Here is a 15,677-nt window from a genome sequence, read left to right on the forward strand (position 1 = left end):
ACTATTGAGTGACTTTCAGCTCGCTCGGAACCCACTTTGGTGGCTCCTGCGCCTTATTCCCCACACCAATAGTATGGTGTCGGCCAAAGCAACACCTGGCAGCTGTAGTAGCCCTTGCGAGCAGCCCAGCAGTCCGCACGGTCCATGCACGGCAGGACTCCCCAATGGCGGCCAGCAGCCGTCGCCATCCACACTGCGAGGGAAGCTAAAAGAGCTCCTGAAGCGTCTTAAGCCTACTCGCTCATCGGGGAGCATGCTCACTCGCTTTGAAAGCGCACCCAGCGAAGCCGTCACCCGGACATGCACCCGGTGCGAGACCGGCGAGAGCGCTTCCTCAAACGTAACGGACTACCGTCACGGAGACTCATCGGACATCGCTGGTGGTTCTGACAGGTAACTAGCGGCTGGTTTGGCTGGAGTGAAATCCGGAACCAGTTACCCCAGGGTTACGCGCATGCCTGACTGCCGCCGGCTTTGGTGCGTGTGCGTGCCGTTACCCAGCCCTACCTCTGGCACCTCGCCTGTGACGGATTGCCCCCCCCCCACACACACACACACACCCTTACTCCCGTTGACGCCGTGCCTGGGACGCTGACACTACTCCTTGCATGCCCTCGCCCTCGTCTACATGTAATCCATGTAACCCCTCGCACTGCATTTCCGCGTCGGGCGGCGATCCCTTGACTATATATTGGAACCTAATTCTTTGGGCTCGGGCAAATAACTCCTGCCGTCCACACCACCTGTTTCCCACATACAGCGGCTACTCGCCCCGGAGCTCGGCGGCCTTCGGGTCCAACGGCGGCGCCAGCGGCGGTAGCGGCGTCAGCGGCGGCTCCCCACCCCTGGGCTCCTCCCCGCCCTACATCATGACTTTAAACAGCAACAGCAGCCGCCCCTACCTGCGCAAAAACAGCAGCCGCTTCGGCGCCGCGGCCACTGCCGCCGCCGCAGGCGGCGCCAGCCCCACGGGCACTTCCAAAAAGGTCTACCCCGTGGATCTGCCCTCGCCCGTGGCCCCTCCCGCCGTAATAAACAACGGCAACCACAGCCCCTTTGAGCACCCAGCCGATGTGGGTCGCTTCCTGCGCGCCTCGCTCTTCACTCGGCGCTCCAACTCCAGTCCACAGAACGAAATGGCGGCAATGCGCCCCGCAGAGATCATCAAGGCGGCGCCGGCGGTGCCGGGCGTGGCAGCGGGTGCGGCGGCGGCGGCCGGGGCGGCGGCGGCCTCGCAGCAGCAGCCGCGCGGCAGCAGCGGCGCAATTATGGCTCTGGAGAACATGGAGTCGCCGGTGTTCCCAATGGGCGGCGGCCTGCCCTCGCCTGCAGGCATGGGCCACGGCGGCCACCACGCGCTGCTCAGTTGCCTGTCCGGTGAGTTGCAGAAGGGTTGCCGGCCATGTATGGGGGCGGAGGAGCGAGCGAGGGGCTTGTCCGCTTTGGAGCGAGGAGAGTGCGTGGCCAGAGGCGTGTGCCGGGGAGGTTTGGAGGTCTGACCCGCACGGGGCCATGGGTGACCTGCTTCATTGCCTGCTGAGTGTCCGTTTGATGCGCCCGCGCTTATTGCGTGTTCTGAGTTACTGCCGCCGACGGTCTCGCGCTGCAGGTGACTTCTTTGCAGCGATGCCGGCGTCCGCAGCGGCCTCGCCGGCGGCGGCGGTGGCGGCGTCGCCGCCGCTGCCGCCCTCCGCCCCGGTCTACCTGAGGACGGCGGCTTCAGCGACGACATTGCTGTCGTCTGCATCTGTGTCGGCAGGTCTGCCGCGCCTGAACAAGGATGACTCCCACAGTAGCGGCACCTTGCTGATGCCGCACCCGCCGCCGGCGCCGGCGCCGCAGCAGCTGCAGCAGCAGCGCACGCTGCGTGGCGGGCGGCTGGGGAGCGGCACGGTCGAGGAGAGCGCGATGGCACTCGCAGCGTCGGCGTCGGCGTCCGTCGGTGGCAGGCCGCAGCCCGGCAGCGGCATTGACATTGACGGCGGCTCGCCGCCGGGGACCCTAGCCGGCGGCAGCGGGCCTGTGGCCCTAAATGCCGCCTGGTCTCGCCGCGGCAGCGCGCCCGAGGCCCTCCTTGAGAACTACCTCGCCTTGGCGCCCCCGCTGCACGCGCCGCCGCCAGCGATCAAGGCGCCGCAGCCGCCGGCACCGCTGCATGTGCCGCCGCCGGCCGTGCGCACCGTCGCGCCGCCGCCGTCCTCATGTCGGTCACTGATGCCCGCTGGCGGTCTGGAGGTCGTGACGCCGGGCTCCACGCCGCGCCTGGTGCCGGTGCTGCCCAGAGAGCAGCTGCTCCCGCCGGCGGCAGGCTCTGCCGACATCAACGGCGCCGCTGCGCCGCCTGCCGCCGCCGCGGCGTCTGGCGCCGCCGCCACCCCCGTCGCCAAGCTGTCGCTGCCGCAGCTGCTGCGGTCGGCTAGCACGGCCAACGCCCAGCTCGCCAACCCCTACATCAACCCGGTGGCCTGCGCACAGAGTGCCTCGCGCCAGAATGCCTACCGGCCGCCAGAGGCTGCCAAGCTGTCCGCCGTCGTCGCCGCCGCCCCAGCAGCGGCCGCCGCCGCCAAGGCGCGCCCACAACCGCCGCCTGCCGCCGCCGCCGCCGAGGCCAACCGCCAACAGGCAGTGCTGCAGGCACCTGCGGCTGCTGCCGCTCGCGACGCTCCCAAGCCCCAGCCCAAGGCCTCCGCCACAGTGGAGCCTGTTGCGGCCGCTGCTGCCCCTGTGGATGCGGGTGCGGAGGCGGATGGCGAGGAGGCGGCTGCTGGCGTTGCGCCGCCGTCGCTGCTGCTGTGCGTGAGCCCGGCTCTACCCAAGGCAATGGACCGAGAGGACTGGAGCCTGGAAGACTACACGGTAGTCAAGTGAGTGAAGGGTTGCCTCTCCTATGTATCTGTGAATTGTTTCCGGTTTACACTTACGGTATACCGGGGGCAGCTAGGGCGGCATGGTGAAGGCTGTACGTAGAGGACGCGAGCTCAAGTTGCGTTCCTGCATGCATTTGGAGTAGTACCGTTGAGCGTCGCTGCCACGTTAGTTTGGGTATTTACGGTTTTGGTCATCGGGCCCCGCCCTGGCCCGCCCACTCAATCGCAGGCGGCTGTACAAGGGCTCGAGCGCCGCGGTGTACCGGGTGAGTGGCAACTGCTGGCAAACGCCGCCCACCTGCCCGGCTGCTTGCTGCCTTCAGCTTCACCCATGATACACCATCTGCCTCCCTACCTGACACGCGCTCCCGCCATGGCCATAATCTGCAGGCCACCTGCAACCGCTCAGGCATGCCGGTCGCGCTCAAGGTCTATTTCCTGTCCCGGTAAGGCAAACTACCAAACTGCCCCCACTGCAGCAGCACCGCTCCCATCTCTGGCTGTGGCCCGCAGTCCACCACGCCCACGACCCATGCCCACCGTAACGCGCTGCTGCCTGTTCCGGCGCGTCCTCGTTTTCCTACCAGCAGGGCTAAATCTTGAAAACGCCCTTAACTTACAGGCTGCCCGACGCGATCAAGCACATGGTGGTCCGCGAGCTGGAGATCCACAGCAGTGCAATCCACCCCAACATCATCCAGCTGTACGCTGCGTTTGAGGTGCGCGATTACTTCCCCGAGGGCGCGTTCACATGTTGCTGTGTTCAACAATGACAATGACAGCTCTGATCCGTCTGCAACTGATCCGTTCCTTTTTGTTGCACAGACGGAGAAGCATGTGGTTCTGGTCATGGAATACGCAAGTCGTGGTGACCTGTACGGCATCCAGCGCGCCACCGCCGAGCACCCCTTTGGCCGCCGCCAGGATGAGGGCCGGGTGGTCAGTGTGGTGCTGCGGCCGCTGCTGGCGGCGCTGGCGTTCCTGCACTCGCGCGGCATCTGCCACCGTGACATCAAACCCGAGAACGTGCTGTTCACCTCCAATTGGCAGCTGAAGCTGGCGGACTTTGGCGTGTCCATCGACCTGGCTCGCGAGCGCGCCGTGACACGCGCCGGCACGGCCTGCTACATGGTAGGCGCGGCGGGGCGCACTCGTTCCTATCTACCGAGCACACAGTTGTGCATCCCAAGCCACGCCGCGCCACACTCCTGCCGTGCTCATAACGCAATGTTTTCTTCTTACCTCACGCCCTTTCCCTCAACCATCATAAAGCCACTCCTTGCTTCGCTTCCCGCCCGCAGGCCCCCGAGGTTGTCCGCTGCCCTCTGAAGCACCGGCCCGAGGACAACAAGAACGACCCGCGCCTGGCCTACGGCACCGCCTGCGACATCTGGGCGGTGGGCGTGCTGGCCTACGAGCTGCTGGTGGGCTTCACGCCGCTGTCGGCTGCACATGGTGGCGGCGGCGCGACGTCGGAGGCGGAAGCCAAGGGCCCGGGCGGCACCACGCTGATGTTCCCGGGGACCACGTCGGCCGCCGCTCGCACCTTTGTGAGCTGGTGCCTCGCAGACCACCCCGAGGACCGCCCCACTGCCTTCCAACTGGTGAGCCCTCCACGGTTTCTACTGTAGGGCTGAAGGAAGGACGGCGCTGCCGATCAAGTTAGCCGCACTGGAGGTAGTTAGGTGCATGCTGCTGCTCTGCAGCCATGCACCGTACGCCGTCGTTCCCTCTTTTTGCTGCCTGACCCCCCCCCTGCGTGCTCCCGCCCCTTCATCCCAACGCACAGCTGCACCACGAGTGGCTGTACCCGGCCGGCGCCTCGGCTGCGGTGGCGGCGGCAATGAGCAGCTCGGGCGTCGTCACAACCGCGCAAATGGTGGCGGCGGCGGTACAGGCGGAAGCGCGCATCTGCTGCAGCGCCGGGCACAGCTAGTCAGGAGGAGGAAGGAAGATGAAGAGGCACTGTATGTGAGGCGGCACGCCAGCAGCAGGAGGCTGCTGGGGTCCGGCCTGCGGAGCAGGGTGCGGGCGCACGCAATGTGGCAGCGGCTGCGGACGGTGCGTGGTCCCACATTGCTGTGACCGATGTGGGGCCTCACCAGTATCGCGTGTGTAAGTGTAGATAGGTTGGTAAACCCCTCAATCGTGAACATGGACGCGCACTCTTGTTAAATGTTGTGCTGAAGTTTGGGTTCCGGGGTGTCCGCGGTGTTGTGTGAAAGCACACAGCCAGTCCACTAGCAGCTGGTAAGCCGCCATCCCAGTGTATAGCTAAATTTGTTAAGCGTTGTCGATGCATTTCATTGTGAACTGTCCCCAGGCCGTCAAAAGTGTGGTCGTAAGCGCTCCTTGCAAACCGCCCGCCCGGCTGCAGCCCCAGATTGAGTTTGCTGATTCGGGCATAATTTGCATGTGCATACGTTTTGACCACACGCTCATATTCCACACGCTAGCGCCGCTGTGCTGCCTGCCGTGCCTGGCATTGCGTGAGGCAGTAGCGCGGTGCCAAAGAAGCGGCGGCCTTAGTAGCCCCTGCAGCACCCGCCGCTTACGCATGCGTGCGCACATGTTGTGCGGCATTCGTAGCCCAAATGGGGATCTCCGCAACTCGTTATTGTGACTGCCTGGCGGAGCTACGGTCCTGATGAGGGCTTGAGGCAGCGTGAGGTTATGAGAGGGCCATGATGATTTGCTGGGAGAGTGAGAGGTATACGTCAGGATACTGTGACTTTAGTGAAACCAAGGCCTTCGGGCGAGGCCTTCTCGGGAGCGATTAGACGGAATATGGTAGGATTGAGAATGCTGCCACCGCTGCCTCAGCAGGGCGGGCAGGCGAGGTCAGAAAGGATACCGAATCATGCGCTAACGAGCGCTCCTGTGGTGCTCTCCTGGTGGAGTAAGATAGTGACCGCGGTCGTGCGTGACCCGGGACGACTTGCGGTGAGTTTAACTGTGGCGTACAGGTGGCGCAGAGAGGGGCGAGGCTGCCGGCGAGGCTGCTGTTTTGTTATCCATGCTTTCGTCCGACCTTGTTCTCAGCGCTGCATCTGATATCGGGGGCCGATATCGTCACTGGGTATGTGAGCATGCGCATGTGCGGAAGTCTGGGCCCATTTCAAGGATTATGCATGTCGACCCGCACGTTCGGTGCAAGCCGTGTTGGCCGCGCCTAATGACTTGGTCGGCTGTTGCGAGTGCGGCAATGGTAGATGGGCCCCCGTGCGGGTGATAGGGGCACAGGTAGGCAAGGCCCCTACCAACCATCATTGTTTGTGCTGAAGTAGTTGCAAAGTCCTTCACAGCGAGTGCCCGGCGGAGCTGCCAAGTGTGGGGCCGTGGGGGATCTGACTATCGGTTATAAGCTTCATCTCAAGGAAGGAAGGAAAGGACAGGTCCCGGCCATACGCCTTATTCAATAAGATCACGCCTGTACCTTTTGGGGGTGTAGGGCTACGTCATCGATTGTGGAATATTCATACAGACTGGCCGTACCGTTACGGGCTGAGAAGTAAGTTCGCATGGGCAATATCAGGGACCTGCTGACGCACGAGGCAGTTGTGCGAAGTGCGATCACCCTGCTCTTAGGGAGGGAGGAAGACAACAAGTAAGTTCGTTTGTGTGTTGCGCCATCCTCTTTTTTGTGAAGCTTTATATTCCAACACTGTTACGGCTGTGGTCCGCTACCGCGGCCGGTTTGATGGTCCAGTACGGCGGTCCAGTACGGTCCGGTCCAAGGGGCTAGCTCGTATTATACTTGCTAGGATCGGTAGGTGTTGATTGAGGCCCCACGTACGGGGTTGATGTTGGGATAGCCGCATGTGTGCCGTCAGGTACAAGGCTAGTAAACATTACTGCACTTCCTCTAGGATACTACGGATTGGGGCCTAAAGCAAAGACAGGGAATTGTTCTCGTCGCTGCGTGTTTGTGTTTGTGTCACCCGCCAATTGGTGGGTTGAAGGCGATAGGTGAGCAGGTTTGGGGTTGAAGCAAGGCGAGGCGCTGGTGCGGCGCCGCCGAGGTCGGACTCCAAAGCATATTTTTTCATCCCGGACGCGGGGAACATATGGATGTCCGCATAATAAACCGCGTAGTGCTGTGTTGCCGTGGCCTCCGCCACGGCATGCCGCGCCAAGGCTGGGGGCGCATGTCCCTGCTTGCGCTGGTGCCCACGCGCAATGAACGCGCAATGGTTGGGCAGAACCTTTGGAAGTAGCTTGATTCAGACAACGTTCATGCTAGTGATGGTGGATTGTTGACAGCTGTTTGGAAAGTACGGCTGTGGCACCTTAAGTCATCGCCAATCCCCCCGTTGGTCATATGAATGCAACAAGCCGCAACACCGCGGCTGACGTGTCGCTGAGCGTGGGCATCAGCGCGCACGTGCCCCGCAAGTAAGATGAGTGGCTGAGCCGTAATAGCAGTTGTTTGCGTGTGTGTGTGTGTGTGTGTGTGTGTGTGTGTATTTGTGTGGGGCGATTTCAGGTGTGCGCCCTGGGCAAGTACGCAGGCCTGAGGCCACCGGTGTGTCTGCAGGCCGCCTACGTACTCACAGTGACGCAGCGGCAATTGGTATTGATACTAATACGGTGCAAGTGCTGAATTCTGAAGTACTTGGATGGGTGGATGACTGCACCCGCACGTGCCCGCCTAAGCCTGCGTCAGATGGTATGATCAAGCCAGCAAGAAGTGAGATGATGTAAGGTGCCTGTTACTACCGTACTGACCACTGACCCGCCATTCCCATCCAGAGGGCGGGCACATGGCCAATTGGACACACGTAAGTTCTCTTGAGCATCCCGACTTAACTCACGGTTCCGCATGGAATAGCCCCTTCTCCGGGCGTCGCGGTGGTGACATGTACCTGGTCCTGCTCGCCAATAAGCCAAGACTGTGCTCGCCCTGGCGCCTTGGCCGGCCTTGCGCCGTGAGCGCAAGCACGGCCTTGGCCACCTTGCCCAAGCCACATGCCCACGTGCGGCTGTCGTGCGCGCGCTGCCCAACAGCCCATTTAACGAAGATGAGCTAAAAATGCGTAGCGGAGCAGGCATGAGCACGACGCCGTTGAGGCTTGGGCGCGTAGCAAGGAGAATGAAAGCGTGAGGGAGAGCAGTGACAGCCGTTACTTGTGCCTTTGACAAGCGAGCAAATGGTGCGCCATGCGCCGCAGCAATCGGCGGTCGAAAGCTCGGGACACGGGGACACGCAGCTGGTGAAGACGGCTGTGGCTGCGATGCATCGTGGCTACGCGAACCCATGCACCGAATGAACAAACCTGAAACGCAGCAGTCTCTGCGGACCATGCATGGCAGCACTTCCCAGTCGAGGCCAGCAGCATTTGTTATGGTATGCGCACGGCGAGGGACGCTCGTGCATGTAGCTGCACCAGCACTGATGGTACTCCCGAAGCGTCTCACGCCTGTCGCGCAGGCCTGGGCGGCATACACGCACTGATCACACTCACGCACGGGCGCCGACCCGGACGCCCACCCGGCACGAGACGGTGGAGGATAGCGATTCCTTGAACAAAGAGGAATTACGTCATGGAGGCTCGTCAGGCACTCAGGCATCGCTGGTGGTGCTGGTGGCTCTGACAGGTGAGCGGCCGTCTCCGGAACCTGGAGCCTCCTGGAGTCGACGTGTGCGTGTGTGTATGTTCGGGGATGCCTGCCGCCGGCGCTCCCTACGCTTCTAATATACTTGTGTATGTTGGAGCCTACCTTCAAACCCCCATCCAGCGAGTTTTGTCGACAGATCGCGTCTTCGACTCGTGCTCGTGCGCCCACCGCGCTGCAGCGAGCTGGGGTCCTTTCCCTGGCCCCTGCCCTGGCCCCTCGCCAAGCTGTCGCTGGAATGGATTTCAAAACTTGCTGCACGCGAAGCCTCACAGCAACATGCAAAAGCGTCACCATACTGAAGGCAAGCTTATGATGATACAGAGTGATAGCAATGGATCAACTTTCCCATACGACCAAACAAAGAGCTGGCGCTTTCATTCAATGCGCGCGGCCTGACAAAGGCCTGAGCGCGGTGATTCAATTTTAATGTATACAATACTACTGAACCCTGACTGACAAAGCCGCCACGGGATTGGCCTGCGCTTCACCCGCCTCGGCCTTGAGGCCTCGCGGTCGCCCGACCCGCAGTGTCGCCAGTTGCTCACTTCGTCTATACAGCGGACGCAAAATATAACTTAGGGTAGTATCTTACATAGAAAATACCGCTTCTGTTAGTAGGATGACCGCACTGGAAGTCGACTTGCCGTGTGGCTTGACCACTCGGCCCTCCGCGTTCTCGACGCGGAAAGAGGCGCCCGGCTCGCTTGCACGACAACTAGAAGGCCGCGTGCGCACTTTCATATCGAACATTAAGCAACGGCGCAATCAGGAGCGGGCCGTCGGGCAGGTGCCGCCGGCGGGACATGACGCATCGATGATGGTCCAGCAGCTTGTGCCTAGCGCTGCAAAGGATTATGATGCCGGCATAAGAAGCCCGATAGCATCTCTGCCAGCTGCTGTCGCGGCCGCCAATCACGGCGCTCGCAGCAGAAGCTTCAGTGCGATGCAGTACAGCACAGCCGACAGCAGCCCGGTTGTGGCCCGGCAGCGCGTCCAACCCGCGGCTGAGCCCCTGGACTATACCGAAGACGCTACCGGTAAGCAGCTGCTGCGCATACATATGTGTACGGATTTGCGTCTGCCCCATGCACGCACACACGTACGAAGCTAACACGCGCGCACCCTACCTGCATCCCATCACGCGGCGACAACAGGCCACTTGGACAAGCGCTACCAGGCTGCGGCGACAGCGGCGCACGCGGACCTGAGTCACCAGTCCTACCTGTGCCCGCAGCAGGAACAGGCTCCGCCGCGGCACCTAGCGTCGGCGGAAGCAACCTGGGGCCGGCAGGCCGGGATCCGCGGCGGCGACGGTGGCGGCGGCGGTGCAGGCGATGGGTCCCCTGCATATGCGATGGAAATGGGCTTGCCCTCCCCTATGGCGCCACACGACGCGGCGCACGCGGCATACGCCCTCATCCGCTGCCTCGAGTTTGCTGGCCCCACAAGCCCCAGCGGCGGGGCCCCGGCAGCCCCCTTCGCCTCCAGCTCGCACGCTATGGCGGCACCGCTGGCGCGGCAGCAGCCGCAGCAGCAACCGCCTTGGACCCGAGAGCTGCAGGTGTCTCTGGCAAGCGGTCGGGGAGCCGATACCACCGCCTCGAGTCCCTACCCTGTGTCCTGCGCCAGCAGTAGCTTCGCCAGTACTGCCACTGCCGCTACTGACGGCAACAGGCAGCGGCTCCAACAGCAGCAGCCGCGACAGGACGCCGCAGCAGATGCAGCTCGGTGGCTTCTGGGCAGCAGCAATGGTGGCCGCGGCGGCGGCAGCCACAGTGGAGGTGGCGGTGGCTGGCGCGGAGGCGTGCTGCACGCTTCGGGCAGCAGCGCTGTCGCCGCCGCCGGCTTCAATGACGACGGTCTGCAGCAGACGCCTTCCCCAGCCACCAGCTCGCCGCTTCTCTTCAGCAGCTATGACCGCAAACCGTCGCTGCAGCAGCAGATACTGCAAGCCCATCAGCAGCAAGTCGAGGGTGCCAATGAGCTGCGGGGCGCTGGCACCGCGGGTGGTAAGCAGCTGCAGCAGGGCCGCATGTCGCTAGCAAGCGTCCTTGCCGCCGCCTCGGGCCCCCGCCCAAATGCTAGCATACACCAACAGCCGCAGCTCTCCCCTTCGGCGCCGCCGCCAGCAGTAGCGCTGGTTGGGAGTCCTGTCAGCGAAAGTGCAAGCAGTGGTCACGCCACGCCGAGCCCTGCCGCGGCGCTGCCCTTTCCCACACGACAGCAGTCCAGCAAGCCATCCGCATTCACAGCTGCCACAGCCCTTCCCGCCAAGCTCAAGCGCTTCATGCGCTCAGCACGAGCCACGCTGTCGCCTGCCTCCCACGCGTCCGTCACCACCACTATCTCAGGCACGGCGCCATCGCGGCTAGGGCCGGCGTCGGCTGCGGCGCGCGGCCGGCAGGCGGCTTATACGCCACCGGAGGCGGCCCCACAGCAGCCGCAGCAGCCGCAAGCGCTGCTGGCACAGCGGCCGGCGGAGCTGCAGACGCCGCCGGATCTGCCAATGACGGCGACCTCGCAGGCAACTACTACTGCTGGTGGCCGAGCTCCCGCCCCGACGCCGCTCGTCGCATCGCTTCGGGCGCAGGCAGCAGCGGCGGCCACCGCTAGGGCCTCAGACCTGATGCCACAGGCGGCGTCAGCTGTCGCGGCGGCGGCGTGGGAGACGGAAGGTGCCATGGGTGCTGTGGCCGCATTGGCAGCCGCGCAAGCGGCGCCCGCGGTGCCGGCATCGGCCGTGCCTGCTGCTGCCACGACTGCTACGGCTGCCGGCAGTGGCCCAAGCAGGCCCGCGCTAATGCTGTGCGTGGGCGCGGCGCTGCCGCAAGGAATGGCCCGTGAACGCTGGAGCTTGGACGAATACAGTATTGAACGGTAGGCAGCAGGGGCTGGTAGGGATATCCGCTGCTGGTAGGATCAGATAGGTCTAGCTGCAGGGTGGCAGCAGCGGCTTGTGCCTGCCACTCACTCGCTATGGCCTGCTCGTGCTGTACGTGCGGTATCCATGGAATGCTCCTGCGCCACCTTACTTGCTGTGAACACAGGCGTCTAAGCAAGGGCGCCAGCTCTGCTGTGTACAAGGTGCGCCGGGCAAGGCAATTTGGCTGGCGGCGTTCGGTACTGGGTCGACTGACCGTACTATGCTGTGGGCGATGTCCCCGTGCGTGCATGCGCGCGCAGATCTTGGCCGCGGGCGCTTGATTGCCTGCCCATGGCATGATGTGGCTCACGCCCTCGTCACCTCGTGCACCCACCATGTCCTCTGACGCCCACACAGGCCACCTGCAAGCACTCCGGGCTGGACGTGGCGCTCAAGGTCTACTTCCTGGAGCTGTGAGTGCCAACAGTGTGACTGAATGTTCCTGTTTTGTGCATGCTTGTGACTCTACGTGTCTGTTTGTGTGTGCGTGTGTGTGTCTGTGTGTGTACCGTATGTGTGTGTGCGTGCGTGCGTGTTGGAGGAGATCAATAGTGCGCCAGCACCCCACCAGAGGCTTGGGCGGCGCCCTCTGCGTGTGCCACGTCGCCCCCCATACGTGTTTCGTAGTTTTAACGCTGATTGTTGCATGGAACGTCTGTCCACAGGCTGCCTGATGCCGTAAAGCACATGGTGGTTCGCGAGCTGGAGATCCACAGCAGTGCGGTTCACCCCAACATCGTCCAGCTCTATGCTGCGTTCGAGGTGCGTGTGCCTACATGCTGTCATGTGTGAGGCTGCAAGGCAAGTGTACAAGTCAAGGCACGAAAGATAGCCCAGCTGACATGGTGGTTTCCGTGTTTTCATCGGCGTCCCTCCCACACAGACCGAGAAGCACGTGGTTCTGGTCATGGAGTACGCAAGTCGTGGTGACTTGTACGGCATCCAGCGCGCCACCGCCGACCACCCCTTTGGCCGCCGCCAGGACGAGGGCCGGGTGGTCAGTGTGGTGCTGCGGCCGCTGCTGGCGGCGCTGGCGTTCCTGCACTCGCGCGGCATCTGCCACCGTGACATCAAACCCGAGAACGTGCTGTTCACCTCCAACTGGCAGCTGAAACTGGCGGACTTTGGCGTGTCCATCGACCTGGCTCGCGAGCGCGCCGTGACACGCGCCGGCACGGCCTGCTACATGGTAGGCGCGGAGGGGCACATTCGTTCCTATCTACCGAGCACACAGTTGTGCATCCCAAGCCACGCCGCGCCACGCTCCTGCCGTGCTCATAACGCAATGTTTTCTTCTGAACTCACGCCCTTTCCCTCAACGGTCATGAAGCCAGTCCTTCCTTCCCGCCGCCGCCCGCAGGCCCCGGAGGTTGTCCGCTGCCCTCTGAAGCACCGGCCTGAGGACAACAAGAACGACCCGCGCCTGGCCTACGGCACCGCCTGCGACATCTGGGCGGTGGGCGTGCTGGCCTACGAGCTGCTGGTGGGCTTCACGCCGCTGTCGGTCGCGCGCACCCCCACAGACAGCTGCTTCAATGACGGGCTGTGCTCGGTGAACCTGTCCCAGACGGGTACGACTGGCGAGGGCGGCGAGGGGTCCGCTTATGGCGGGTCGGCGAACGCGGGCGGTGGCGGTGGCGGAGGTGGCGACCGCGTGGCCCTGATGTTTCCTGGCAGCGCCAGCACCGCGTGCCGCAGCTTTGTGAGCTGGTGCCTGGCGCCGCGGCCCGAGGAGCGCCCCACAGCGCTGCAGCTGGTGAGGGAATGACTTGCGGGTGGGCATGTGGCTGGGCATGTGGCTGGCTGCCTGCGTGTTTTGTCGCTTGAGGGCGCTGGCGGTATGGCGGGGCATGGTGGGGCATGGTGGGGCATGGGCCCGCCTGGTTGCGGAGCTCGGAGATTGTCCCTGCCCCGCGTGCTACACAATCCAGGCGCGCTTGCAGCCCTCATGACTGTGTGAATTAATCTATGTGCGCCGCGTACCACCGCCCCCGCCCCTGCTCGCAGTGGCACCACGCCTGGGTGCTACCGCCCTCCATGGCCGCCTACGCAGCCGTGGATGCAGAGCTGTAGGACCAGCTGCGGTTACGGCGGTCGCGGCGGTTGCGACGGTTACGGCGATAGCCGGCAGCAGCTGCAACACCGCTGTGTTAGAGCTGGCATTTACCTCAACACTGCTTGGGTGCTGGGTGAGTGAGTATTGCAGGTGGTCCCTTACCGGGTTCACGGTTCACTCCCCTAACCATCACACCTGGCGGTGAAGCCAGCCTCATGTCGTTGTGAAACGTGTTAGCTGGTTTGGTGCTTAGTGGGTGCAGCTGGCGGTTTCGTGTGGGGCAATAATTTGTTGAGCCAGCCCGTGCAAGCACGTTGAGACACATGTGCTTCGCGGTAACTTGCATCAAGAGCTGGCTATGCAGCGGGGTGATTGCCGTATGTACGCTCTCGCAACTCGGGTGCCAAATGAGCAATGGCCGATCGATGTGCGGAATTGAGCGGTTGGAAAATTACTACACAAAACTACGTAACGACGCAGGCTTGTAGCGTGTCAGCCATTCCTGTGCGTCACTCGAAAGGAAAGGTACTGCACAGACATTCTTTAACCTTGGTGCCTGGGTGTCGGTGCCTGGGCGTGTGCCGTGTGTGTATATGTGCACGTTACATTGCGCGGGGCGGTGTGTGCAGGCGTGGGGAAGGGGAAGCAGCACACTAGTACGTTGCTTAACAGGGTGCACGTGCGCAAGCTACAGGGCCGTCGCCGCTAGCTTCCGCAATGATACTGAAGTGTTATTTTACAAAAGGATTGCAGCTGGGCGGAAATAGGGCTGCTGCACAGCCCTGGCGCACGTGGGGGTTCAAAATGCTTATTTACGTCCTCGGGCTCTCTCCATGCGCATTTGTCGCAGTGTGGTAGGAACGGGGCCTGCACGGCTGCTTACAGGCGTAGGCTCCATAGTCTGAGACGCTGTCTTCATGTCTGACACGTCCATGATTGTACTTGAATAAGCAATGGTGAGGCCGCCGCGATGTCAGACGCGCAGCTGGTCGTTTTTAACACTGCCCGCTGTGGCTCACAGCCGCGGCTGTGGTGTACGGCTGGGTCAAGCGCTGGACACAAGTGTGTACTGGAGGAATCGGAGGTGGAAAGGAGTGGGGCAGCCGCAGGTGGGGCGTCTCCCTTGATGGCTTGATACTAGCTAGTATGGGATTTATTTCTGCATTGCTTGCTGCTGTACCGTGTGTGTGGTGTTGCCGGGTTGGCAGCATGGGCCCCAACATAAACAAGCCCGCAGCCGCAGGCCAGGGGGGCTTGATGGGTTGCTCGTGGCCGCGCGTAGACTTCCGTAGTAACCGGGGGGCGGGGAGAGGGGCCGGACTGCAGTATGTACGAGGTAATGGTGGTGGCCTTGTCGGCTGTTGGTGGGCGCTTGAGCCTGTTTGAGGCCGCGAGCCTGCTGGGTCAGATGCTGGATGTAGGCGGGCGAAGGGGGGGGTAAAGTCACTGGTGTAGTGGTATTGCATGCATGGCAAGGACTTTGGCTTCGTTCGATGTGTTTCTCTGCACCCCGATGAAGGCAGTAATTGCGGATGCCGCAGAGGAGGAGGCACTCGCCACCTGCAGGTGTGCAGGCCAGCTGGTGACACCAGCGGTGCTGACCAGCGGGGATGGCGGGGTGTGGTGCCGCCGTGCCTGGGCCACATGGGGCGGCCCAGTTGTATGAGTATGAGGACTGGGGCATGGTACTACCCCGCGGTACTACACGAGGCAGCTAGCAAGGGATGTAGTTGCGCCAACAACCTGGTCGGCTGGACCTGAGGCTGGACATTGAAAGTGGCGTGGATGGGCTGTCAGTCGGAAGTCTGGGTAGGACTGGCTGGGGGTCTGGAGCGGACGCCAGGTTAGGCGCGCGCTCAGGGTGGTGCGTGCTGCAATGGCGGATCCTGGAGACACGAAAATGCGGTTGTCTCTGCGTCCTCCAGGATCCTTGGCACTTGAACGATGAATCCGGCAGGTCCTGCGCGCTACGCCCTGAGCCCACCGCACAGCTCCCCACGCCCGCACGCACAGTGAATAGTCAGAGTGTCAGACAGGCCTTGCCTTCCAGCTTATTGGCCCTTGGACTGGCTCAACCAACCGCTGCCCCGACCGCGGGTCGAAGCCTTCCGGACCGAAGGGGAGGCGACGAGGGGCGGCCTCGAAGGGGCACGAAGGGGCTTGAGTCCTTGGGATGAAGGGCCGACGATGTTCTGCAGGGCCACAGGGCCAC

The 15,677-nt window shown here is 62.9% G+C and overlaps 2 protein-coding genes across 2 annotated transcripts; both read left to right on the forward strand.

The window, feature by feature from the left end:
• Positions 1–11: 11 nt before the first annotated feature.
• On the forward strand, positions 12–7,583 carry CHLRE_10g463500v5 (uncharacterized protein). Its single transcript, XM_043067201.1, has 9 exons — positions 12–393; positions 761–1,377; positions 1,610–2,864; positions 3,097–3,133; positions 3,258–3,313; positions 3,490–3,586; positions 3,693–3,998; positions 4,169–4,471; positions 4,657–7,583. The coding sequence occupies exons 1-9, from the start codon at positions 254–256 to the stop codon at positions 4,801–4,803; spliced, it is 2,958 nt and encodes a 985-aa protein (XP_042920598.1). The 5' UTR covers positions 12–253; the 3' UTR covers positions 4,804–7,583.
• Positions 7,584–8,781: 1,198 nt separating this feature from the next.
• Positions 8,782–15,423, forward strand: CHLRE_10g463550v5 (uncharacterized protein). The gene is made up of 8 exons (XM_043067202.1): positions 8,782–9,523; positions 9,641–11,363; positions 11,534–11,570; positions 11,767–11,822; positions 12,075–12,171; positions 12,293–12,598; positions 12,770–13,165; positions 13,417–15,423. The coding sequence occupies exons 2-8, from the start codon at positions 9,847–9,849 to the stop codon at positions 13,480–13,482; spliced, it is 2,475 nt and encodes an 824-aa protein (XP_042920599.1). The 5' UTR covers positions 8,782–9,523; positions 9,641–9,846; the 3' UTR covers positions 13,483–15,423.
• Positions 15,424–15,677: the final 254 nt, after the last annotated feature.

This window comes from Chlamydomonas reinhardtii, chromosome 10, assembly GCF_000002595.2.
Source record: "Chlamydomonas reinhardtii strain CC-503 cw92 mt+ chromosome 10, whole genome shotgun sequence".
NCBI classification, from domain to species: domain Eukaryota; kingdom Viridiplantae; phylum Chlorophyta; class Chlorophyceae; order Chlamydomonadales; family Chlamydomonadaceae; genus Chlamydomonas; species Chlamydomonas reinhardtii.